Here is a 25916-nt window from a genome sequence, read left to right as displayed (position 1 = left end):
CCCAAAAGAACAGAAAACTTGTGTTCACATAAAAACATGTACACAAATTTTCACAGCAGCACTATCTATAATAGCTGAAAAGCATAAGCAACCCAAATGTCCACAAACTGATAAATGAATAAACAAAATACAGCCTGAGTATGTTTGTTGTTGTCCAGTCCCGTCAAGTCAGCTCTGACTCAAAGCAAACTTGCATAGGGTTTCCAAGGAGTGGCTGGTGGGTTTGAACTGCCTACCTTGTGGTTAGCAGCCTAGTGCTGATCCTACAGGACTCCCAAACTCAATCATACAGGTGATATTTATTATTTTGCCTGATGCATGGTATGATATGGATGAATCCTGAAACAAGATGCTACAGCCAAGACCAAAGACCACACAATGCACAAGGACTTGAACGGGCCACTCCACGGAGACAGAAGGTGAAGTCATAGGGGCTGGGAGACCAGAAAACAGGCTAACTACAGAGGGTCTTGGGGGTTCCATGTGAGAGAGCAGACATTGTAAAATCAGGTGGCCATGATGACTGGACATGTCCAGAGGTATCACAATCACTGAAGTGATACTTTAATGGCAGGTTTTCTGGGATGACGGGGCTTCAAAATTTTTGTGAAAATTTTCATTATCTTTTCATTCCATTTTTCATAAATTTTTTTTAAGGTATCTTGTATACAATATATCCTATTACACTTTTTAAAAATATCATTTTTCATGGGATTCTTTGTACACATACACATATAAACACAAAGTACCCAATGCATTCTAACCTCTTGGTTTTTAAAGCGACTCTGAGGTTATTATGAGTATCTGTTACTAATTAGGAAAAACACTAGACTATGACCCACAAAGTCTGTGGCTCGAGCCCACCAGATGCTCCATGGGAGAGACCAGGCTTTCTGCTCCTACAAAAACATTGAAAACCTCGGAAACCCTATACTTGGGGTCACACTAGTTCAAACTGACTTCACGGCACTTAACAACAATTACTAAATTTGGAATCCTGGTGTAGGGTTGTAGGAAAAGCACTGGACTGCCAACCAAAAGGTCAGCAGTTCAAACCCACCAACCACTCCTCAGAACTCCTATAAAGGGTCACTGAGTCGGAACCAACTCAGCGGCACTCAACAATGACAACGTTACTAAATGCAGAGCCCTGGTGGTAATGTAGGATAAGCACTGGATGCTAATCACAAAGTCAGCAAGCACTTCAACTCCCCAGCCACTCTGCAGCAGAATGATGAGGCTGTCTCTCTCCAAACGATTTTATCTCGGAAACACTAGTTATGGCTGCTGTGAATCTGAATCAACTCGATGGTAGTGCATTTTGGGGGTTTTTATTACTAAACTTAGCTCTTCAGCCTCTTCCCTCACTGTGACAATGCCTGCTTATAATAGCTCCACCCAGCCCTTTCCTAAAACACTGCTTTTCTACCTTGGATTAGAAAGCCATATAAGCAAGCTCTTTCAGAACACAGTTAATGAAGGGCGAAAGGCTGTGTGTAGGTCCAGGAGCAGTGTGCCTGGGGCCTCCACAGCGCTGGCCGTCAACATCTGAGTGGAGTCAAAAGCAAGTCCAGAGATTTGGGAAAAACTGATATGATGCTGACAGAGAAAATGTGTACACACTGTTTTGGTTTCACATGTGTTTAAGTACCAATGACATACAAAGTGTGATAGAGCACAACATACTACAGAATTTTATGCATGTGCACACGTGTACTTGTGCACACGTGTACGTATACCTTCAAACATTAAGTATGAATAAAAGTCAGCCCTAAGATTGGACACATTATACGCTATAAGAGAATGAATTGGGCTTCACATGCTAAAGAGTCAAGACACATTTTCTTGACTTGTCAATTCTGAAATGTTGAGTATATTACGCAAATGCTAAATAGGATTACAAGTGTCTTGCTAACCTCTGACAGTAAGTTTGCTGTAGAGTTGGGAGTTCATTTCCTTATCTCGCCGGAAACGCCGGAATTCATCAACTGCTTCCCTCATGATAGTTACAGCCAAGACAAATCCCTAGAAAACAAAACAAAGTACTTGATAAAATGGAATTTAAAAGGAAACTATTTTACCATTTACATTTACGTTTTTCTTTGATTTATATTACTCTCAAAAACAAAGACAAAAGGTACCATTAAGCACCACAAAATTATACATAGTTAAAGACAGTACTCAGTACGTTCACAAACATCTCCTAAATTCAATCACAACATATACTTCAAGCTAAGCATCACCAATACAAAGAAATTCATAACCGTCAACAAGCCCGTGAGCTGTATTTAGAACACGCACGTTTCAAATCGTGGCTGACATACAATTTTGTCATTAATATCTACCCTTGGAGCTTCCTGATAGAAGCGATGCACTAAGACACGAAGAACAACTTGGAACATATAAGGGCGTGTAGGATGAATTTCTTAACTACTCCATTTTATGGAACTACATTTGTGAGAAGGGATACTTCTTACCGTGATACACTCACTCTTCAGTCATTACAGTGTGACTCAGACACTGTTCTCACCGTGATACACTCACTGTTCAGTCATTACAGTGTGACTCGGACACTGTTCTCACCGTGATACACTCACTCTTCAGTCATTACAGTGTGACCCGGACACTGTTCTCACCGTGATACACTCACTCTTCAAGTCATTACAGTGTGACTCAGACACTGTTCTCACCGTGATACACTCACTCTTCAGTCATTACAGTGTGACTCAGACACTGTTCTCACTGTGATACACTCACTCTTCAGTCATTACAGTGTGACTCAGACACTGTTCTCACCGTGATACACTCACTGTTCAGTCATTACGGTGTGACTCGGACACTGTTCTCACCGTGCTACACTCACTCTTCAGTCATTACAGTGTGACTCAGACACTGTTCTCACCGTGACACACTCATTGTTCAGTCATTACAGTGTGACTCGGACACTGTTCTCACCGTGCTACACTCACTCTTCAGTCATTACAGTGTGACTCGGACACTGTTCTCACAGTGCTACACTCACTCTTCAGTCATTACAGTGTGACTCAGACACTGTTCTCACTGTGATACACTCACTCTTCAGTCATTACAGTGTGACTCAGACACTGTTCTCACTGTGATACACTCATTGTTCAGTCATTACGGTGTGACTCGGATACAGTTCTCACCGTGATACACTCACTATTCAGTCATTACGGTGTGACTCAGACACTGTTCTCACCGTGATACACTCACTCTTCAGTCATTACAGTGTGACCCAGACACTGTTCTCACCGTGATACACTCACTCTTCAGTCATTACAGTGTGACTCAGACACTGTTCTCACCATGCTACACTCACTCTTCAGTCATTACAGTGTGACCCGGACACTGTTCTCACCGCGTGACTCTCCAGAATAGTTACCACCCAGAAACCACCTCACGCTTCCTTCTTTGTCAGTTCCTACTTCCTTGACCAAGCCTAAGCACTTTGCTTCCCAAATCTTGAGCCTGGACTGCTTTCCCACTGCCACCTCCAGGCCATTCTCCTGTTTCCTAGGCCATCGCCCAACATCTGCCTCGCTGTCTCCAGCCTTGGTCCCTCAAAACTGACCTTTCGCCAAGTCATTTATCAAGCCACACATAAATTTAACTAACAGGTCACTCCCCTCTGCTTTCCCTAGCTGTTAGGTGTCGTTGTGTCTATTCTGACTCATGGTGAGCCTACGTGCTCCAGAGCAGAACTGCTCTGTTGGGGATTTGTTTCGGTCAAGACAGACATGTGCATTGAGTATCCATTCTGTACCAGGCAACATTACAGATTCAGCAGTGAACAGAACAAATTCCCCACCCCCAGGAAGCTCCTCTGCTCTGAAGAATGAGAAGGTGCAGTCTTGAGTGCTATGACCACACAAGCAGCCCAGGAAACTTGGTTGTTGCTGCTGTTGACCTCCCCTTGTTGTATACTGTCTTTCCCTTCACCCATGTTAAACCGGTTTTCCTGGCTGCCATCTTAACCAGCCTTATCTCCAACAGCACTGCTGTCTGCATTCACACCACCAACCTCTAGGTTAGCAGGCGTGTAGACCATTTGTGCCACTAGGGGTCTTCCCATCTAGCTGGACTCCTTAGCCTGCCCCCTCCCCCAAGGCTTCACAATGACCAGGCTCTAGCCGCCTGCCCCACTCCATGCGGCTTTCTGGGCCACACATGGGAATCGTTGTGTCTATGAAAGCCCACGACTCATGTGGTCTGAAGCACTCTCTTTTTTTAATTAAATGTTTTTATTTTGCATTGAGTGAAAGTGTGAAAGTTTACATGGCACATCATCAGCTTCACATTCAACCATTCATATAGCTTGTTTCATTACATTGATTATTATCCCCTCCATATATCATCAGTTTACAGTGTTTTTCTCTATCCTCTTTAGCTTTTTTTGTTTTTTTTTTGGATGGGGGGGGCTGAAGCACTCTCTTGACGAGTAATCAAACACATGCTTGGACACTTGACCTGTGAAGCGTCCCATTTGCAAAGAAGACAATGGCTGGCAGTCAGTCCGGTGTCCCGGAAGCAGCACACGTGAGCTCTCGTCATAGCACTGCAGAGACGTTAGTTCACCTATCACAAGCTTCGCCCATTTCAAGTGGACAACAGTTGACCTTTCAGCATTTCCAAGCTGTGTAAACATCACCATCATCGAATTCAGAATGTGTTCATGCTCAGACTGGTGTTAAGTGCCATCAAGTCTGTTCCCACATACTGCCATCCTGCTTAGGGTTTGCAAGAAGTGGCTGGTGGATTTTAACGGTCAACCTTGTGGTTCAAACCCATCTTACGGCCCAGTGTTCACATTACAGCACCATTTCATAAAGCAGCCCGGTGCCACTTAGCAGTCACTCCCCACTAGAGCCCCTTCCACAGGCTCTGAGAATCACCAACGTACTATCTCTGTCGATTTGTCTGTCGTGCTGATTCTAAGGGACCTTTGGCCTTGGCTGTGTGGAAAACAGCTGGGGAGACGTCCCCCTCAGCCCTGAAGAGTTACCTTTGTCCTAGAGTTTCCAGCCCAGAGAGCTGGTTACTTCTCAAGGTTGCTGGACATTCCTGGGGAAGCTGTAAGTAACCCTGATAACTTTGCATCGGGTCCTAGGCTGCAGTTGGTCCGATGATTGGTATAGACTTTGCTGGGATTGCACAACAGACTGCGCAAACGCCTGCACCACCGCTCCAGAGATGGAGGCAGAGAAGAGGACGGGGAGAGATGGAGCAGCTGGGAACTCTAGACCCAAAGAGGGAGAAAGGCTGTGTGCTGACGACCGGGGGGCAGGCTTGCGAGGTATACCCTTTGGTTGGTTCATGATGCATGAAGGGGAATTGTAACCATGGCAATGAAAGGATATATGATAGGATGAATGTGAAGTTAATGTTCTCCCATGTAAACTATCACATAATCCACAATAAAACATTTAAAAGATATATATATATATATATATATATATATATCTACATATCTATATATCTCCACGACCCTGGTATGGTGTTGTGGGTTAATGCACTGGATTGCAAAGCCAGTTTGAACCACAAGGTTGGCAGTTCAAGCTCACCAGTAGCTCCTAGGAAACCCTATCCAGGGTTGCTATGGGTCAGAACCGACTCAACAGCGCTAACAACAACTAGAGAAATGATTGGTCTGTTTGTGGCCCAGGAAGGAAGGCCATGCCTTGAAACTGACAAGGAGTGATACATACAAGCACCCAATCCCATAGAAGTTCTCAGAGAGAAATAAGCAGGAAGACACACAAGCCAGAGAGAAGAGAGAAGAGGCGAGCTGTAACAAAGGTTGGGTGTTTCAACACTGCAGACACTGACGGGCCCAGGAAGGCCCTGTGGTAGAGAGCCAGGCCAAGAGCTGAGAGGGGTTCTGCACTGAAGGGAGACTTTGCCTATATGCTTCCTGATCCGGAGTTGTAGTCCATTGAATGCTTTCGTTGTTGCTTACATTGTTAAATATGGTATGTGAGTTCTATGTGGCTACTACAGCAGATTACTAAACCCAGAAGAGACACAGAAAGTGCTGTGGATGAACAGCTGCTGTCAGATTGGTAAAAAGTCTAGAAAGCAAAGATGTGTCTGATCTCATCTCACACAGGTCAACTCTGGGCTGATCGAGTTCACCATCCCCACTTAGGTTCCCCCACTATTACTACTCTACTGCTTCCCACGCATTCTGGGTCATATGATAACTCTCCATGTAATTATTAGGAGAGCTGTCAAGCAGTTCCAGTCCTACCAGCAGGGGTGAAGCTTCCAATTTCTCCACTTCCGCTGTGTTGCTGATAATAGCCATCCTAATGCATGTGCAGGGGTACCCTAGTGATTTTTGTTTTGCATTTTCCTAATAACTAATAAGGAGCTCTGGTAGCGTAGTGGTTACGAATCGGGCTGCGAACCTTAAGGTCAGCGGTTCGAAACTACCAGCCACTCCGCGGGAGAAAGATGAGGCTTTCTACTCCCGTAAAGATTTACACCCTTGGAAACCCTGTACAGGGTCGCTATGGGTCGGACCCGACTCGATGGCACTTAACAACAACAATAACTAATTAGGTGCTGTATATCTTTGCTAAAGCTTGCCAGTCATTTGCGTATCTTCTTTGGAGAAGTGTGTTCTCAGATTCTTTGCCCACTTTTTAAATGGGTTATCTCTCTCTTTAACTGTTGAGTTGTAAGAATTCCTTATACCTTCTTGATTCCGATCTCCTATCAGATATGATTTACAAATACTAATCTTACATATACTTGCTCCCATTCTGTTGGTTGTCCTTACACGTTCTTGAGTCTTTTGCCACATATATTTTTTTAATTTTTGTGAAGCTCAATTTACCTATCCTGTCATGTGGGCTTTTAGAATCCAAGATCATAATGTTTTATATCCGTACTTTCTTCTAGGAATTTTACAGATCTAGGCCTGCATGTGGTGCTGTGACGCGCTGCACTGCGAGGTCAGTCTGAACTGCAAGGTCAGCGGTTCAAGTTCACCAGGTGCTCCTCGGAAACCCTATACAGGGTCACTAGAAGTCGGAACCAACTCGACAGCACTTAACAAGTCCTAGTGTGGCGCTGTAAGTATGGACTGCTAACCACAAGGTGGGCACCTGCTCCTTGGAAACTCAATACAGGATCACTGTGATTCAGAACTAACCCAATAGCACTTAACAACAACAGCTCCGACATTTAGGTTTCGGGTCCATCTTGAGTTAATTGTTGCTGTGGGGTGAGGTTACAGGTCCAATTTCATTACATTTTATGTGGTGGTAAGTCAGCTGTCCCAGAATCACTTGTTGAGAATAACTTCCTCCCATTACACTCTCTCAGCAGTCTTGCTGCGTGAGCGTTAGGGTTTCTGTCAGAACTCTCAGTACCATTTTGTACACGTGAGCCCTTCTGTCAGCACCACACTGACTTGATTACTATAGCTTCGTAGTAATTTTTGAAACAAGGAACTGTGAAGCCTCAAGCTTTCTGTACTCTTCATAAAGTATTGGTTGTACTATGGATTCACTCAACTTCCAAATGAATTTAAGAATCAGTCTGTCAATGTTTGTAAAAAAATTTGTAAAAAATAATGTCAGCTGGGATTTTACTGAAACAATGTACTTATCAATTTGAAGAGTAATGTCATCTTAACAATATTAAAACTTCTAGTAGTGAAGAAAGCTAACTTTCTGTTTGTTTGGGGCCTCCTTAATTCCTTTCAGAAATGTCTGGTAGTTTTCAGTATGAAATCTTGTACTTCTTTTGCTAATTTATAGACATATATTTATTTCTTTATGAAATGATTATATATAGGGTTGCTTCCTTAATTTTATTTCCAGAAGGTCATTATTAGCTCGTGTACAGAAATAAATGATTATTGTATATTTATCTTGGATTCTGAAACCTTGCTAAATTCATTTACTCATTGTCATGTATTTTGTGTGGTTCCTTAGAATTTTCTATATACAATATCATGCCATCTGTGAAGGGAAATTGCTTTTCTTCTTCCTTTCCAACCTAGATGCCTTTCTTCTTTTCATTTGCCCAACTGCCTATGTCACTGCACCTCCAGTGTGAGCTTGTGCAGAAGGGCCAAGAGCAGACCTTCTTGTCTTGGTCTTGACCTTGGAGGGAAAACAACCATTCTTTTATCATTAAGAGTGACGTCAGTTGTAAAAAGCACCAATTTTTAGGAAACAAACAAGGTTTGTATATGATGAGCAAACACTTCCACATGAAAGGAAAATACACGGTCAGAACTTCAAAGCTGCTGGCTTGTTGGGACAAGACTCCTTATTAGTGGTGTTAGAAAAGAGCTCCACTACTGAGCATACAGTCATCATTGCACTCAAATTCGGGCTGTTGTTAGATGCCCCTGAGCTGGTTCAGACTCACCGTGAGCCCGTGCATAACAAAATGAACCACCACCTGGTCCTGCATCCTCCTCACTTTGGTTAAACTTGACCCCATGGCTGCTGCCACTGTGCAATTCCATCTCCTTTTTCACAGACCGTCCCACTTTACAAGCATTCTTCTCCTGTACCATTTATCCTTCTCCAGGGTCGGGTCCCTCGTGATAATGTGTCTGAAGTTTGAGAGACCAAGTCTTGCCATGCTGACTTCTAAGGAGCATTCTGGCTGTACTTCTTCAGAGTTGTTACTCTTCTGGAAGTCCATGGTACTTTTTAACGTTCTTATTCAACGCCCTAACCCAAATGCATCCCCCCTCTTCTACAGTATTCCTTATTCATTGTCAAACTTCCACATGTATGAGAGGCTACTGAAATACCATGGTTTAGGACAGGCTCCTCAGTCAGCTAAGGAAAAACAGAGACAAAACTATGGGGAGGTAAAGCAGTAGATAGAATACAAACATAAACCACCTGTAAGAGCTCAATGTACATATACTGTAACCAGTTCCACTGCTAGAAGTTATCTAGAAAACAACATCAAAGAAAACAAATCAAGTATGTATGTAATTATTTACATACAAAGATATTTATTCCAGCATGAATATCAAAAACCTAAATAGATACGATTTAGGCTTTGAATAGAACTTAAATGTTCAAAAATAAGCAAATTATGGCATAGCCACATAATGGAATACTGTATTTTCTTGATTGAAAAATACCACTGGTTTTAAGATACATCATTGTTACTTCAGTAAACGACTTGAGAGCTCTCCATCCACACCTATGACTTACCTGAGCAAATCAGACTGCTGGTGTACACCTGCTCCTATGAGACCCCATTCCACCACACCTAAGGCTTATCTAAGAAAAGGAGACAAGTTCAGGGCCAGCCACAAGCGGACAGTGTCACTACCATCACAACTACACCACCGGCCTGGGGAGATGATGCCACTGTTTCCCTCGGAACAAAGAGTGTACTACAATCAATGAACCTCACACTAGGAGAGCTAGGTCCTCGGAGCTCGTTGCAGAGTCCTTACAGATGAGACACTGTGACGGATTTGGACAAGTACTTGTGTGGTACAATCAATGAGCCTCTGCTATGAGAAGAAGATCTTCTGAGCTCTTCGTTAAGCCCCATCAGATGAGTGCGTATGCCAGATTTGGAGTCTACTCTGAAAGCTGGGTCTTCGGAGCATCCGCTGGGTCTTAGCAGACGAGTGGTTATGCCAGATTTGGACAAGTATGTATTGCTGGAGGGGCAGCTAGGCCGTGCCAACTTCATACCAATAGGGTCCGAGATTTTAGCTATAGTACCACCATCTACCGCAGTCCTGGAGTGGTGCTGTGGGTTAATGCGCTAGACTGCAAAGCCATTTGAACTGCAGAGTCGGCAGTTGAAGCTCAGCAGCTGCTCCTTGGAAACCCTATACAGGGTCGCTATGGGTCGGAACCGACTCCGAGCTCTGGTAGCATAGTGGTTACAATTAGGTTGCGAACCTCAAGGTCAGCAGTTCCAAACTGCCAGCTGTTTTGCAGGAGAAAGATGAGGCTTTCTGCTCCTGTAAAGATTTACAGCCTCGGAAACCCTGTACAGGGTCACTATGGGTCGGAACCGACTCCACAACACATAACAAATGCTTGTTTGCTAAAAAGATGGCCAAATACTTCAAAACACTGGGTCGGATAGAGCCTGGTGTAACTGCTGGGACTCTGGCCCTTGGTCACCCTTCAGGTCTGGAAATGAACTTGCTCCCTGTAGTTCAATTATCAGCCAAACACCAGGCAAGTCTCTAACGGGAGCAGTAACACTGGGGAGGTACGCACGCCTTAGAAAAACCAGCCACTGGGTATCTCTAACGGGAGTGGTAACACTGGGGAGGTACCCACGCCTTAGAAAAACCAGCCACTGGGTATCTATAATGGGAGCAGTAACACTGGGGAGGTACGCACATCTTAGAAAAACCAGCCACTGGGTATCTATCAAAGGGAGAGTATTTGCTCAAGGACCAAGTTCAGAAAGGTTAGGAAAGAAGAATGGAAACAAAAAACCCAGGAGGAAAGGATCTAGGAGATGTTACATTGTAGGTAATGCAATTAACAAGATGAAACAAAATGTGTACACTATTAAATGGAAAACGGCTCTGCTCTGTAAACTTTCACCCGATTCACGATACAAAAAATAAAATAAACTTGTATCTGAACACACAGCCCCCCAAAAAAACCATATACACTGGTACACACTAACAAAACACACACACACACACACACACACACACACACACACACATGCATTCAACCCAGGTTGCTAAATCAAATCCTTCACAAACAATCATCCAAAACTTACTTCCTGTGCTTAAAAACAACTCAAATCAAAGTAAGTGTGTATTTATCCTGTATTTATTTTAAACCACCTTGTTTTTCTTTATTCCTACATACACCCACATATTTACAGTTATTAAACAAATTTTCCAAATGTCATTATTTTAAAGTTTCAGTATTCCAACATGTGCATAGGTGATAGTCTAGTGCAAATAATTAATTATTAGACATTTCACTTATAATTTCCACCATCAAACATACTCATGATCATTCTTCAGAGACTTTGTGATCAGTCATTAATTCCTTAAAAAAATTCAAAATTGCTGGGTCCTCATCTTACTTAGGTCTCCGGTTTGTGTTTCCAAATGCCCTCACTGGGCTGGCTAATGGCTACAGCCACCCCCACAGCAGATGAGGGGGGCCACATCCTTCATGCCCACCAGTGATCATGCCCCACAACCCCTGTTCCATTTTGCTACCTCAGCAGGTGAGAGAGGGACTCACCCAGGAATTTTACATGCATGTTACGTATGAAGTCACCGTCCTGTCTCACACCCACCCTGCTACACAGACTACAGGGACAGGAGCCACAGAACATTCCTGAACTTGATTTTCATAATGGCTGCACAAGCCAGGCCGACTTGGTCAAGGGGACAAGAAGGTGGAGAGCAACACATCACCAGTCCTCGAAGCCTTCTATCCCCTCCCCAGTCCCCTACGTCTCTGAGAAGAGAGTCCTGACCAACCCAGTAGGTAAGGAGCCTGTACAGTGAGGCAGAGCTACACAGAGCTTCCCAGGCTCAAGGCTGTGCTGAAGGTCATGAGGTCAGTGGTGACCACAACAAATCACAAAGCTACTGAGACAGCCTGCTCTGAAATGAAAACACTCACACCCTAAGTCTCAGTGGCCTTTCAAACACCTCACACATTGAGCTGTTGGCCAGAAAATGTCTCTACTCCATTCAGCAACTTTAGACTTTCTGACCCAACCAGAAACAACTGCCCATTCGTCAGAGTGTCAGGAGACAGACTGCGCACAGCCCCCATCACAGCCGCTTCCTACCCCTCCATTAGAAACATGTGACCAATTCGTTCTCCAACCACCCTAGCTCCAAACTTCACCCTGTGAGTCAGTTAACCCTCTGACATCACTGTCAGTGTGTCTTTTACCAGAGGTGTCCAGTAGGTGTAGAGATACCCTATCTTCAGTGCTGGCACAAACTGTGAGCAGGACACTACCAGGAAATAGAGATTCAGGAAGAACTTGAATTGTTCATATAAAACCTGTGAAGGAAAAAGAAAATTAGCACAGCCTCTTCAAGGAGCTCTGTTAGCAACCTGACAAGCGACCCGGCCTCAGCGCAATGTGGAACCTGGGGTTCCTCGCCCTGAGTCCCGGGACATGGGATCACTCTGAGCTACACGTCATGCAGAGAGGACAGGTACCCCAACAGAAAACAAAATGACAACTTCCAACTACTTTTTAAAATGCACTCTAAAATTCAGATTTTAGTTTTCTTTTATGAAAATTTCCAGTTCTCTATACATCTCATATAAAGCTTACGTGCATGTCAAAGCAATCAAAACAGGCAAATCTTCCTTTCTGTTAGCCCGTCAGCCAATCTATACACAAACGATAGGAAACTGGTAAATCGTACTGGCCTTCTTTTCTGTAAGGCAACAACACCCACATTTCCAGAACGGAGTTTCTCTGGATAGCTCCATAAAGATACAACAGGCAAGTAACACCTGCCCAGGTGTGACTTCACAAAAAGGTGCCCTCAAAGCTCAAAAGAGTGACGAAATGCACAACTACAAAAATTACAGACCACCTCTCAGGAAACAAGGAGCCGTGGCAGTGCCGTGGGTTAAGCACTGGAATAACCACTGTTCAAGCCCAAGAGCCCCTCAATAGGAGAGAGATGAGGCTGTCTGCTCCTGGGAAGGGTCCGTCTTAGGGGTCCTACCGAGCGCTGCTACTCGTCCTACAAGGTCACCAGGAGTTGGGGTCGGTCGGCTCCATGGCAGTGGGTTTCCGGTTTCCGGAAGACAGCTACCTATTTATTCCGCATCATCTCTGGGAAGCTGACACTGACAATACAGTACTGTGCTTGAGAATATGACCGATGTCAGCGTTTAACAGAAGTTCAGGGCCACTTCTGCTGTAGTTCTGCACACATTTCGCAGAGCCTCCAACAATGCCATGTGGGGTCAGAGCATCTGCACACTCCCCACCTCTGTGGTCCAAAGAAACACCATGAGGAGGGTCCAGGGAAGAATTGGCCATTTTCAGTGGAAAACAGGTAGAGGTTATTAATTACGATAACTGAATATTTTGGGTAGGATACCAACTCTTAAAGAAGTAAGCATGTTTAAGTTCATCCATGAAACAGATAAAATGAGGGGGTTTTTTGATTTTTTGTTTTTTAAGAAGACCAACTTCTGACAAATGGACCCCACCCTGTTGCGGTCCTCTCACAGACTGGCTGTGTCTGTAAATAAACGTGTTACATGACAGCTACTGTAGTGCCTCCTATCCTGTGAAACTGGGAGTGTGCGAAGTGAACAGGTGCTGAATCTGTGTTTTAGTATATTTCAGTATTGGTTTCTTAATTGAAATATATATCCGATTTAGTTATTTCTTGGTATTACACTGTGGGATTTTACTGCACTTTTATTTACAGGTCAGGGCCTTGTTGATAATTTATGCTATAAAAGAGAAATACAAACTTGGCTTTGGGTATCTTACAAATATAAATTTTTTATACATTCCTTTTCATTTAAAGGGGAAATTTTTACATTGAAGTAAACTGCTCTTTTTCTCTATATGCAATAATTAATCATGAGGAAAACCAAAAGTGTCTGTATTTTCAAGTCTGGTTAATCAGGTGTATAAGAGCGTCTTTTATTTTTTTCTGTACCTATATCCTTAAGCTGGATTTTTTGCCTTGATAAATATCTTCCTGACTAGCATTGATTTCTTTAAACAAAATAAAACTAAAATTTAGAAACGGAGAATAATAATTTTAAAAGCTCAGAAATGTCAAGTTCTTGTTTTGTAATTCAAATAAAGTTATTTTAAAGGATGAAGAGTCAAATTCCTGTGCCCTAAGCAATCTCTATTAAAAATGCCTCAGAGGAGGCAGACTATGGAACACATACTCCTCCTGCTCCCTGTAAGGCCGATATACAGGATATACAGGAGACCAGGCCTGCTTTACCATAAATACAATTAAAATGCCTCAAATGGCTAAATTTCAGCTGAACACTGACTGATATGGTACAGAATTCAAGCTTGCCAACTGGAGGAATTAAATAGCATGCTCCAACTGCCATCACACTTGCTAGCCTGCAACTTGCAAACTTGCAAATCAAAGTCTTCTTCAATGTCATTTTTTTATGCAACATTGGGAAGCACAGAAATTTCCACAAGTGGGGGGCAATAGGTTAAGTGTTTATTGTTGATCAAAGAGTCTGGAGGCACAGTTTTTTACATAATGAAGTTATTTGCATCATCATACAGTTCTATGTGTGACTGAAAAATCGGTAACATTGATAACACGTTTTTAATCATAATCATGTTCAATTGCTGTCTAAAAATGTTTTGAATTATTTCATAAATTAATCTCAGCAGGAGAGAAAGCACTCTTTTTCCTCTCGGGTTTCTTTAAAATCTCAGCTAGCATAAATTATATCTATTAGCAATTCAGAAATTGCTGTTCATGCTAAAAATGGACTAGAATTCCTACTGTGCAATTACCAAATGTTTCTAAAATACTACATTTTAGATGAAAAGACTAATTTAAGAGACAATCTAAGGAAAAAATCATGCACGCGGTAATAGTTTTACAGACAATCCACAGGTATATCTGGAGAGGCCTGTGTGCATCTACTCGGATCAAAGCTCTGCTCTGCTCCTGTCTTGGCACCTCCCTGATCAATACCCCCACCTAAGGAACTCGGTGAGCTGCAGGAAGATGTGCGCTGCTCACCCAGTATGTGAGCACTCTATCACTTAAACCTGACAGCGAGTTTACGTTTCACGGTCCAGACAAAAGAGCAGTCTTTTAATTATGATGCCATTAGTTCTGTGTGTTTTAATAAAGAAGCATATTCAATACCAAGCATTTGCCAACTACTGGATGGATGGAGGGGAAAATCAATGCCCAGTATAAAATCAGCATGGTCTTTTGAATTAAAATATAAAAGATGAAGGAGGCCTCATTCTAAGTAATCAAGAGATTTTCCTACAAAACGGACTAAAAGCCAATCCACGGGACACGTTAAAACTGCTGACCAAAAAGTGCCTTCAGTGCCGGCTTCCTCTGCCATGAAAAAGAGAAAAAAATCTGTATGCACAGGTAAGGATGATAAAAAGCATTCAACTATTCTACACACCTACAGACTCTCTGAATTGTTTAAGCCAGAAATCCCATTATAGACAAAATGTAATCAAATATTTAAGGTTCTCTATTTAAATGCAGCAGAACACCTAATGAAAGAAAACTACTTGCATACAGCGCTGTGAGTCAGAACAGACTCGTCAACAACAAATGATGTAACAAAGTCCTGGTGTGTGCTGTAGGATACGCACTGGGGTGACTGCTAACCCCAAGGTCAACAGTTCAAACCCACCAGCTGCTCCTCAGAAACTCTACTCAGGGTCACTGTGGGTCACTTACTACTCCTATATTTTTGTTAAAAGCCTCACTTTCATGAGGAAGTTTCTAAACTAGCTGTACACATTATATTCCCACTTTTCCCTTGATCACATAAAATGTGGGCTTATTTTCTGGTATGTTTTGCTTAGTTTCACATCATCATTTCTACGGTAACATGAGGCTTTCTGTTCCCACAAATATTTACAGCCTCGGAAAGCCTATCAAAACAGGGTCGCTACGAGTCAGAACCAACTTGACGGCACGTAACAACAAAACATAATGCTTTATCAAGAACTGAAGGCAATGATCAAGCAGTACATTTTTCGAGCTGAAATCGAGGATGTCATCAGTAAAAATGCACAGGAGCCCTTGGACAATCACTTGAAACGCCCTGTTTCCAGAGCCCAATAAACAAGGAGAACCCGTTACAGAACCATGATTAAATGAGGGCCTCCACAGGCTTCTTCATGCCACCAGCGAGCTGACCATCATCAAGAACTGTTGGGCCTTACCCCGGGAATAAAGGTAAACACGTTGTATTTCTGGTTTTTTATAGCATTTCTGGGATGTTTCTCTTCACACTTCTCAGGACACCCAAGCCACACCGTGCGTGCTTTCAGCTGCTTCTTCCTCTGACAGACGTGGATCAGCCAATCACAGCAACTGTGTGCGACAAGAAGAGAGAAGACGTGGATCAGCCAATCACAGCAACTGTGTGCAACAAGAAGAGAGAAGACGTGGATCAGCCAATCACAGCAACTGTGTGCAACAAGAAGAGAGAAGACGTGGATCAGCCAATCACAGCAACTGTGTGCAACAAGAAGACAGAAGACGTGGATCAGCCAATCACAGCAACTGTGTGCAACAAGAAGACAGAGTGTTTTCCGGGTGCTGAAGCCAACTGGACATTCCTCCGGCAACAGTGCCGGTCATGTCCATCATGTCTAATGGTGACCTGTGGGATTCTCTACAACAGGCCTGGTACACACATTGAAACCTGACAGAACATACAGAGACCTGCATGTCACAACTGTGCAGTGGTTCCTAGGACCTCGGGGAACTGACCATCGCTGCTTAGATGCTCCACCGAGGGAGTGAGTCCTGCTTTGGCACTGTAAGATAAGCACCTGACAGCAAGGTCGGTTTGAAATGCAAGGTCAATGGTTCAAACTCACCAGTCACTCCTTGGAAACCCTATACAGGGTTACTATGAGTTGGAACCGACTCAACAGCACTTAACTCTCTGTATGGTGAGAAAAAACATGCTGGTGGTATGCTATGGAGTCGGTTTCCGAGGCTGTAAATCTTTATGGCAGCAGAAAGCCTCCTCTTTCTCCTGAAGAACAGCTGATGGTTTCAAACCTTGAGGTTAGAAGGCCGACTCACAATCACTACACCACCAGAATTCCTTGGGAAAACGCGTAGACATTGGTGGTTGGCAATACACCAACCACACAGTTCATCAGTGAAAAGGTCCTTGGGGGTGGCTGTGTGCCATCGAGTCCATCCTGACTCACAGTGCCCCTGTACAGGGTTTCCGAGGCTATAAACCTTTCCAGGAACGGAAAGCTTCATCTTTCTCCTGCAGAGTTCGGTTAGCAGCCCACCCCATAACCCACTACACTATCAGGTCCTTGGCTCTCAATTAATCCAGGATGGGATGCCCTTCCTTCTCTATGGTAATTACTCTTTCCACTCGCTAAAAAAAAGGGGACTTTCCAGTAGCATTAACTAACAATCACATTAACACCTAAAGCTCAAGTCAGTAGTTTAAAAGGGTACTAATGCTCCATGTGATAATACACCCACACCCACATGGCTTCTCAAACTCAACAGATGGACTCGTAAGAGGCTGGTCAAGGGACCTCACAGGGACTGCCTTTCAACTATACAAGAGAGAAAATACAATCAGAAAGGGATAAGTGCTTTGGATCTAAGAGCACAGGGCACAGTCCCCAAAGACACATGAGCTGAAGAGGCAAGAGGGAAGAAAGGAACTCACAATCATTTTAGGAGAGCAATGGGATGTGAGCCAACAACCCAGACAAAAAGGGAAAAGGAGAGACCCACAGTGACGTCCCTGGAAGAGACCAACTGTGAGCTTCACCTAGCAACATGTGTGCAGTATGAAAATGCGTCCCAAACTTACAGTGTGGAGGCAAACCAAAACTAAGTCCAACAGGAAACAAATTATACTTCCTAAAACACTTCAAAGGTTTTTAGCAGCTATTTATAAGCTCCTCAGAGGAGCTCTGGTAGTGTAGAGGTTATAAGTTAGGCTGCTAACCTTAGAGTCAGCAGTTTGAAACTACCAGCTATTCCATGGGAGAAAGATGAGGTTTTCTGCTCCCGTAAAGATTGACAGCCTCGGAAACCCTGTACAGGGTCGCTATGGGTTGGAACCGACTCCACGGCACATCACAACAACATAAGCTCCTCAATAATCAAAGCAGAATTCTTATAAATAAAGCTTTTTTATAGATCAAGATCATACAAGAAAGCAAAAGCTCATTAAGAAAACAAGGGAGAAACGACCAAAATCAATGTTAGAAGAGTCTTTGAAATGTGCTCTCTAGTGTAGAGACGCTAAAGCACATGGACAACATGAGGAGGTAAAAGAGCGGAAGAGAACATTTCAAAGGACAGATCCAGAAGTCAAGGTCAAGTATTATAATGAAATGCGCAAAGACCTGGAGTTAGAAAACCAAAAAGGAACACACTCAGCATTTCTCAAGCTGAAAGGACTTAGGAAAAATTTCAAGCTTTGACTCAAAATACTGAAGGATTCTCTAGGCAAAATACTGAATGACACAGAAAGCATTAAAAAAAAGATGGAAGGATTACACAGTCACCGTAACAAAAAAAAGGTTGATGGTCAAGAGCCGCTGGCACCGAGGGAAGGAGTCCAAGAAGCAAAGAACAAGGCTCCGGAATTGACAAATAGAAACCTTTCAGCACTGGAGCACTGCAGCACTGGAGGCACTCACTCACCTATGCCAAGACATTGGGAAGAGATCCATATCTGTGCCCATTTGAAAGAGAGGTGACCCAACGGAATGCAGAAATCAGAAAATAGGATGAGTATCACATGCAAGCAAAATCTTACAAGATAATTAAAAAACACTGCAGGTTGTAGTCAAATGAGGACTGTCCCTGGTGGTGCTGTGGGTTAGATATTTAGCTGCTAATCCCCAAGGTTGGTGGTTCAAACCCACCAATAACTCCACAGGAAAAGATGAGGCCGTGAGCTCCTGGGAAGATTTCCCGTCTTAGAAACGCCATCTGGGGCCCGCCTATGAGAAGGAAGACTTGAGAACAGTGGGTTTCATTTGGGTTCTGGCTGGAAGGGGGCCCTGTTAGTGCAATGACCAAGTGCTCAACTACTAACTGAAAGTTTGGCAGTTCAAACCCACCCAGCAGTTCCCCAGGAGAAAGATCTGGCGATCTGCTGGCGTAAAGATGACAGCCTGAAAATCCCATAAGGCACTTCTCTTTCCTTGTATGACTCAACAGGACCGAGCAGTACTGGGTTGGCGTGAGTGATCACCCGTTCCAGGCCACAGGACACAGCACTGCTGAACATTGTCCTCGTAACTGTGTCAACAAGCAAACCACGGCCAGTATTCTCCTGGTACCAGTGCCTCTGAGCCCACTACTCCCACTCCCATCAGTGGTAGCGCCCTTAGAGTCCCACAACCAGCACCCAGGACCCAGACAATCCCCTAAGAGCCTGACCAGCACTCAAGATACCAATACCCTTGATCCTCCTCTTCTCAACCCAGTCAGCCGCACGTCACGTCCACCTGCCCATGATGACAGAGCTGCCCCATTTCCAAGGCAGTAAATTGAGTCTGTTTTACTGAGCACAGCCTCCCTGTCGGATGACTTTCCCAAGGCCACAATGAAGACAGAAAGGGCTTAGCTTCATCAGGTTGGACTGGATTTAACGTCTGACGTGGTCCTAAACTGTCAGGAGAGATCTTCTAGTATTTCCTTTCAGTTCCGTTTCCTTGAACATCCCACGACGGGGACAGCACTGTTGCTTTACCCTTCCCAGAGCTGCCTCCGGCCGCAATCACTGAGCGCCAACAACCTCTGTCTACAAGCGACCTCATGAACTCGCAGATCTACCCCCAGGCCTACTCCATTCCCCACGAGCCAAGTCGGCCCCTCTCACACTCTGTAGCCGTAACCCTGCGCATACTCCCAATGGGTGACTTGTAGACAAGCTCAGCCTCTTCCACAGTGTCCTCACCTGCTGCCTCCCCATGCTTTCATTTCCTGAGAAAAGACTTCAGTCTCTCTCCCGCCTGTTCCTTTCCACCACCTTCCTCTCTCCATGGCGTTCCTACATTCTATTCTCACAGACTACCACCACAATGAACAGGACCCCAGCCCAGGTCTCCACTTTGTGCTCCTGAATCTAGCAGGACTGTCTGCATGAGACAACCCTCCTTCTGCCAACAGTTAGAACAAAACACACCTAGGAAGAGAAGAACTTCTTCAGCTAGACGAAGAACATGTAAAGTATTCCAACAGCTAGCATCTTACTGGATGATGAGACTGACTACTCGTCTACATCCTCTAAATTCCCGTCAGCCCCATAAGACGAGGGAAGGAAAGGGACACAGATCAGAAAGCAGGAAATAAAGCCGTCCCCATTTACAGAGGACTAAATGATGTAGAAAGTTCCAAGGAATCTACAAAAGACACTTTTAGAATTAACAAAGTCAATAGATACAAGAGCAAACACAAAAATCCATTGTATTTCTACACAGGAGCAATGGTCATGTGGGCACAGACTTTAAATGTCATTACTATACACAGTCAAGTAAAACAATACATAGTAAAAACCTAACATGGGCAGGACATGCATACTGTAAACTACAAAACACATAATGAAAGAAATCAAAGTGGATCCAAATAAAGAGAAGACAGCCATGTCTGTGGTCTAGAAGACTTAACACAATAAAGATGCCAGCTCTTCCCTTAATGTACAGGTTTAAAGCTATCCAGCAAGGGATATGGGCAAGATGATTCCCAGAATAGCTAAAACAAGTCTGAGGCAGAACACTACTCCATGTTACCCAAACTACCTCCCCGGCCGCCATCTCAACTCAGACCCACAGGGACCCTCAAGGACGGAGGGGGCTGCTGCACAGAGCTTCCCAGGCTGGAAATCTTCCTCCCACACAGCGGCTAGAGGGTCTGACCTAGAAACGCTGAACCCTCTGCACCACCAGGACTCCTACCCCATGTTAAGATATAGTCTACATACCTGCAGTCGCAGATTTAACCCAAGCCTGAATAGTCTGCAGCTGACTACTCCAGACCCACACACTCCCAGACCTTCAGAGTCTCAGACCCGCACAGTCCCAGACCTGCACAGCTCCGGATTTAAATAGTCTCAGACCTGCACAGTCCCAGACTCATCCTTCTCCTATGGAGGGGCTGGTGGGTTAGAACCACCCACCTTGAAGTTAGCAGCCCCACACATAACCATACCACCAGAGATCCTTATTGTTGCTGTTAAGTTGTGTCAAGCCGATTCCAACTGAACTTACAGTAGTCCACTGTTTACCCTAGAGCACCACACTAGGGCTCCAAGAGCTCCTTATATACTATATTGTTGCTGTTAAGTTGTGTCAAGCCGACTCCAACTGAACTTACAGTAGTCCACTGTTTACCCTAGAGCACCACACTAGGGCTCCAAGAGCTCCTTATATACTATGTTGTTGCTGTTGACTCGGTTCCAACTCATAGCAACCTGTATAGGGTTTCAGAGAAGCAGCCAGTGGGTTTGAACCACCGACTATGCAGGTAGCAGTCTAGTATTTATCCTACAGTACCACACCAGGACTCCATACCCTACGATGTTGTTGTTAAGTGTCTCATAGCAATCCTGTATAGGGTTTCCAAGGAGCGGCTGGTGGGTTCGAACTGCTGACCACGTGGTTCACACTCCAGTGCTGATCCTACAGCACCACACCAGGAGTCCACAAACTATGTTGTTGTTGTTATTAAGCGACACTGAGCCGGTTTGAACTCACAAGGAGCAGCTGGTGAGTTTGAACCACCCACCTTGCAGTTCAAATAGACCTTGAGGTCAAGTGCTTATCCTATGGCACCGTACCAGGCCTCCCATATACTTTTGTTGTTGTTAAAGAGTTGTCGAGTCAGTTCTGACCTACAGCAACCCTGTATCGGGTTTCCTAGGAGCTAGTGGCGAGCTTGAACCGCCAACCTTGCAGTTCACACCGACTTTGCAGTCCAGTGCATTAACCCATAGTGCCCACCAGGACTCCTCCCATAAACTACTATGTAGTTGTTGTTGTTCTGTGCCGTGGAGTCAGTTCCGACCCATAGTGACCCTGTACAGGGTTTCCGAGGCGGTAACTCTCTATGGGAGCAGAAAGCCTCATCTTTCTCCCACGGAACAGCTGGTAGTTTAGACCTGTTGACCATGAGATCAGCAGCCTGATTCGTAACCACTACGCTACCAGAGCTCCTTATAAACTACTATAGTATTAATAAATTACATTTCTAGAGGTCCATGGTCTAGCTTTTGGATTCGATTGTAACTATATATGTAATAGAAACACAATTTATAAATGTTGACACAGTGACCAGAATTAATTCTACCTATTATGCATTCATCATACAATCACTAGTTTCCTCCATCATTTAACCATTAAAACTTCTCACTGAATAATGAAGTTTGTTTTCCCTTTCTTTCAGATGACATGGCTTCGTTTTGTCTGTTATTAATACTCTCCATGATGCTATTTACAGGATCTTCTGTCTTTGATTGAAAGTAAGTAGGTTAGAAGGATTATACATCTAAGCAGTTAAACCAGGCAAACCTCAGTGCACACAGAAGTCAGCTAGCAATGCCCAAGTGTTTTCTCCAGTTTGACTGAAAATAACTCTGTAAAAAGAACTAAGCATATAGGCAGTTAAGCCCACCGCCTCAGCCCCCCAGGCATTACGCTGGACAACAAACCTGGTGCAAAGGAATTTCCATCCACCACAAACCAACCACTCTATTCCTCGTTTTCTTCGGGTTATCCTGGCTCGTGGTAAAGTGTGGTAATCACTCTCATCATTTTCAAATCCTTCTTCAGACATCATCAGAGGCATTTCATCCAAATGGGCAGACTCATCTTCCAGCTGGTACCTGGTTACGGATAAGACCAGTTAGTGAAGCCACCAAGGACAGCGCCGCGGCTCACGCAACATTGTTTGATTCAAGCCCACTTCACACTTCCTTTCCCTCAAACCAAGTCCTACCTAAAGACGCTGCAGCCAAGGCAGTCACCGGGAGTGCTGGTGCTTACTCTGCCAACAAAACAAATGGGCCAACCTAAGGAGCTCTGGTAGCGTAGTGGTTACGAATCGGGCTGCAAGCCTCAAGGTCAGCAGTTCGAAACTACCAGCCGCTCCGCAGGAGAAAGATGAGGCGGTCTGCTCCCGTAAAGATTTACAGCCTCGGAAACCCTGTGTAGGGTCGCTATGAGTCGGAACCGACTCCATGGCACATAACAACAACAACAAGGAGCACTGGGGCACTGTAAGGTAAGCACCAAGTTGCTGACGCAGCAGCAGCTCGGGGGAAGATGAGGCTGCGTGCTCTGTTAAAGCTGGCAGTGAGGTACAGGTACAAGTGGGCCTGCCCACCCACCCACTCACCCACCCACTCACTCACTCACTCACTCACTCATACCCTAACAGAGGCCTCAGTGGGCCTGGGCCGTCGGCAGTGCTGCAACAGCTGCCTAATTACCTCCCATAGTCCTTCATTCTGTCCCCTCACCCAGAGGTCAAAAGTCTGAACCAACTCCAGCATCTAAATCCATGCTCCGTGCACGCACGGAACTGATGGGAAGTGAGGCCCAGACTTAGCATGCATCAGTTGAGGTTTGGGGACCTACTTCTGGCAATATGAGAACTGTCTCCTGGCTTGTTGTTATAATGACAATATGCCCCTTTGTTCCCTCTGGTTTGCCTTTGAGCCAGCACATCAAGCTTTTGCTCAGTCACAGACAGAGTCTTATTTTAGAAATAAGAACATACCTTTCTGAGAAGCCCTGGTGATACAATGGTTAGGCACGCAGATGCTAACCTGAAGGTCAGCAGTTCAAACACATGAGTTGCTCTTTGGAAAAAAAGACCCAGAGATCTGCTCCGGTAAAACTGACCGCCTAGGAAACCCACGGGGCAGTCCTACTCTGTCACGTGGGGTCACTCAACTGGAAACAACAACAATACAATACAACACAACACAACACAATACACGTCTCTGAGAACCAACTGCTCAGCAGCCCGACGATGACTCAACAGTAACTAGCTTATTTCACTTTAAATCAAACCTCTGTGGTAAGGATCATCTTGACCCCAAAGAAAGAAAGCAGATGTCTGGGTTCTTGTGGGTAGTCACTTGGGTTGAAATCAGTCCTCACATCATCCAAAACCACACAGAGAGCAAATAAAACCAACCAAAAGTTCCAACTCTAACATGACTGGACCCCTGCCATTGAGTCCATGGTGGCTCACACCATGTGTGTCTGAGAAGGTGATGCACAGAAAAAAGGTGCCTACCACCTGGAAAGGGAGAAGATCCCTGGGAGACAAGGTGGGGAATGAAACAAGAAAGTAATTGGTGGAAACAGAGATCTTGAGAGACACTAAGAAACAGAGGAATCAGACACCGGGGTTGGTAACACAGGCAGTTAGGATCGTTCTGCGAAGCTCACAGTACACATTCAGATCCAGGGGAAGATGTCTTTCTTTTTGGAGAATACCTACACTAACTCTGCAATGGATCTAAGGGAAAAGAAAAAAAAATGCCTTCATTGCCCGAAATAACCAGAAAACCATGAGCAGCACCCAGAAGCCAAAAGCCGTAACAGAGAAATTCACTTGGAAAGGTGGACATGCAAACAATGAATGTTTGGTGTGCTGTGTCCAAGGAAACATGACTTCCGATGTGCATCCAATGGATTGTTCATTCCTCTGACTGCTTTCACTCCCAGACCTTCAGCCACGAAGGTGACCTGCAGTTTCAGGAGAAAGGACTCCAGATGCCCCACGAAGAGCGGGCAGCTCCCAGCCCAGCCTGCCACAGCCAGAGGAGGCTCTCACTGCAAGGGGCAGGGACCAAGAGGGACCCAAAGAGTCAAAAGCTCGGGAGAAGAAGTGCGGTCCGCACCCTAGCCTGTACCCCCTCCCCACACTCCTGACCAACAGACACAGAATGCCCCCAGCCCCGGGTCAACACAGACTCACAGACAGGCCTGGAAATCCAGATGGAAGGGGTGGTGCTCCAGCCCACGACCCCAGAAACAGATCCCCACCCACAGGTTGTACTGCCAGGAAGCTGGTTTTGCTAACATGTACAGACATAGGACTCAGATAGCATTAGGGTCTCTACACCACACACACACACACACACACACACACACACACACGGCAGGAGACAGGGAGGCTCCCGGATACCCTGCACAACCACCTGAGACTAGAGCCAGGGGCAGCAGAGACAACAGTCCTCACAAAAGGAGGTCAGTAAAAGGAGTGCAGACGTGTCCATGCAGGGCACTGAGTCATTTCACGTCTCTTCTAGCCATAGTCTTGGTAAACTCCCACCAAACAACTTTATCCTGATGGCTTGGGTACGAGAAGGAGGGTAAGGATGCTGATTATATGACTCAGTTGTGAGTTGATTGTTAATTGGGTTAATTACAAAAACTTGGAATACTAACATGGGTATAAAAAGAGCTATCTCAGAAGCAGAAGAGGAGGGATCTTACTACCATCAAAGAACCAAATAGGGAGTGTCCTTTGGACCCCCAGATTCCCTGCACAATGAGCCTCGTTGGCCCTCCCTCGGAGCAAGTGAAGCAAAGTAACTTGGAGCAGGAGGCTTGCTTGTAGAGTGGGCTGCCTCCAGAAACCATTTGCTGACCATGGAGCCAAGTGCCTTGAGGCTGAGGACTAGAGTAGAGAGCTATGTCCTGTGAGCAGCCCTAAAGGAGCCGTGTAACTGGTCAGGCAATTAGAGCTCTGTCTGAGAGCACAGCTAGGAAGAACTGTCCTGGCTGGAGGAACTGTGCCGTGAACACTACTGACCCTGAACTGTAACAATTGCCTAAAAAAAGTCCCGAACTGTGAATATGGTATCTGAGTTCTGTGTGGCCATGACAATGAAATATCAAACGTAGCTGAGTAGAGAAGACTGTGGGAGGCTGACCGCGGGGTTCGCAGCCAGAATTTTAACCACTACACAACCAGGCCTTCCACCTTGAAGATGGCGGATCGGGTAGACGTGTAGTGAGGAGCTCAGTCAACAACAACATGGAATACCGGGCTAAGAGGACTCATGAGATGGTGTTGGAACTCTATAACAAATATAAAGGTATGTTTGGAGGATCGGAGGGTTTATAGCTGGGGAATTTGCAGGAGAATCCAGAAATCCATTATTTTCTGGATCAAGACACTCAGCTGTTCCAGGAGC

General features: G+C 44.8%; 1 protein-coding gene across 1 annotated transcript in view; it reads right to left on the bottom strand.

The window, feature by feature from the left end:
* The window catches only part of ATP9B (ATPase, class II, type 9B), a 255515-nt gene that overhangs the window by 203959 nt on the left and 25640 nt on the right, over positions 1–25916 (bottom strand). The window contains exons 2-5 of the mRNA XM_006875888.1: positions 22410–22583; positions 15919–16069; positions 11916–12029; positions 1917–2025 (exon numbers count right to left, since the gene is read on the bottom strand). Coding sequence (XP_006875950.1) covers positions 1917–2025; positions 11916–12029; positions 15919–16069; positions 22410–22583 — 548 coding nt within the window. The remainder of the gene's footprint in view (positions 1–1916; positions 2026–11915; positions 12030–15918; positions 16070–22409; positions 22584–25916) is intronic.

This window comes from Chrysochloris asiatica, unplaced genomic scaffold, assembly GCF_000296735.1.
Source record: "Chrysochloris asiatica unplaced genomic scaffold, ChrAsi1.0 scaffold00345, whole genome shotgun sequence".
Classification (NCBI taxonomy): Eukaryota; Metazoa; Chordata; class Mammalia; order Afrosoricida; family Chrysochloridae; genus Chrysochloris; species Chrysochloris asiatica.
This window is presented reverse-complemented; position numbering and strand designations above follow the sequence as displayed.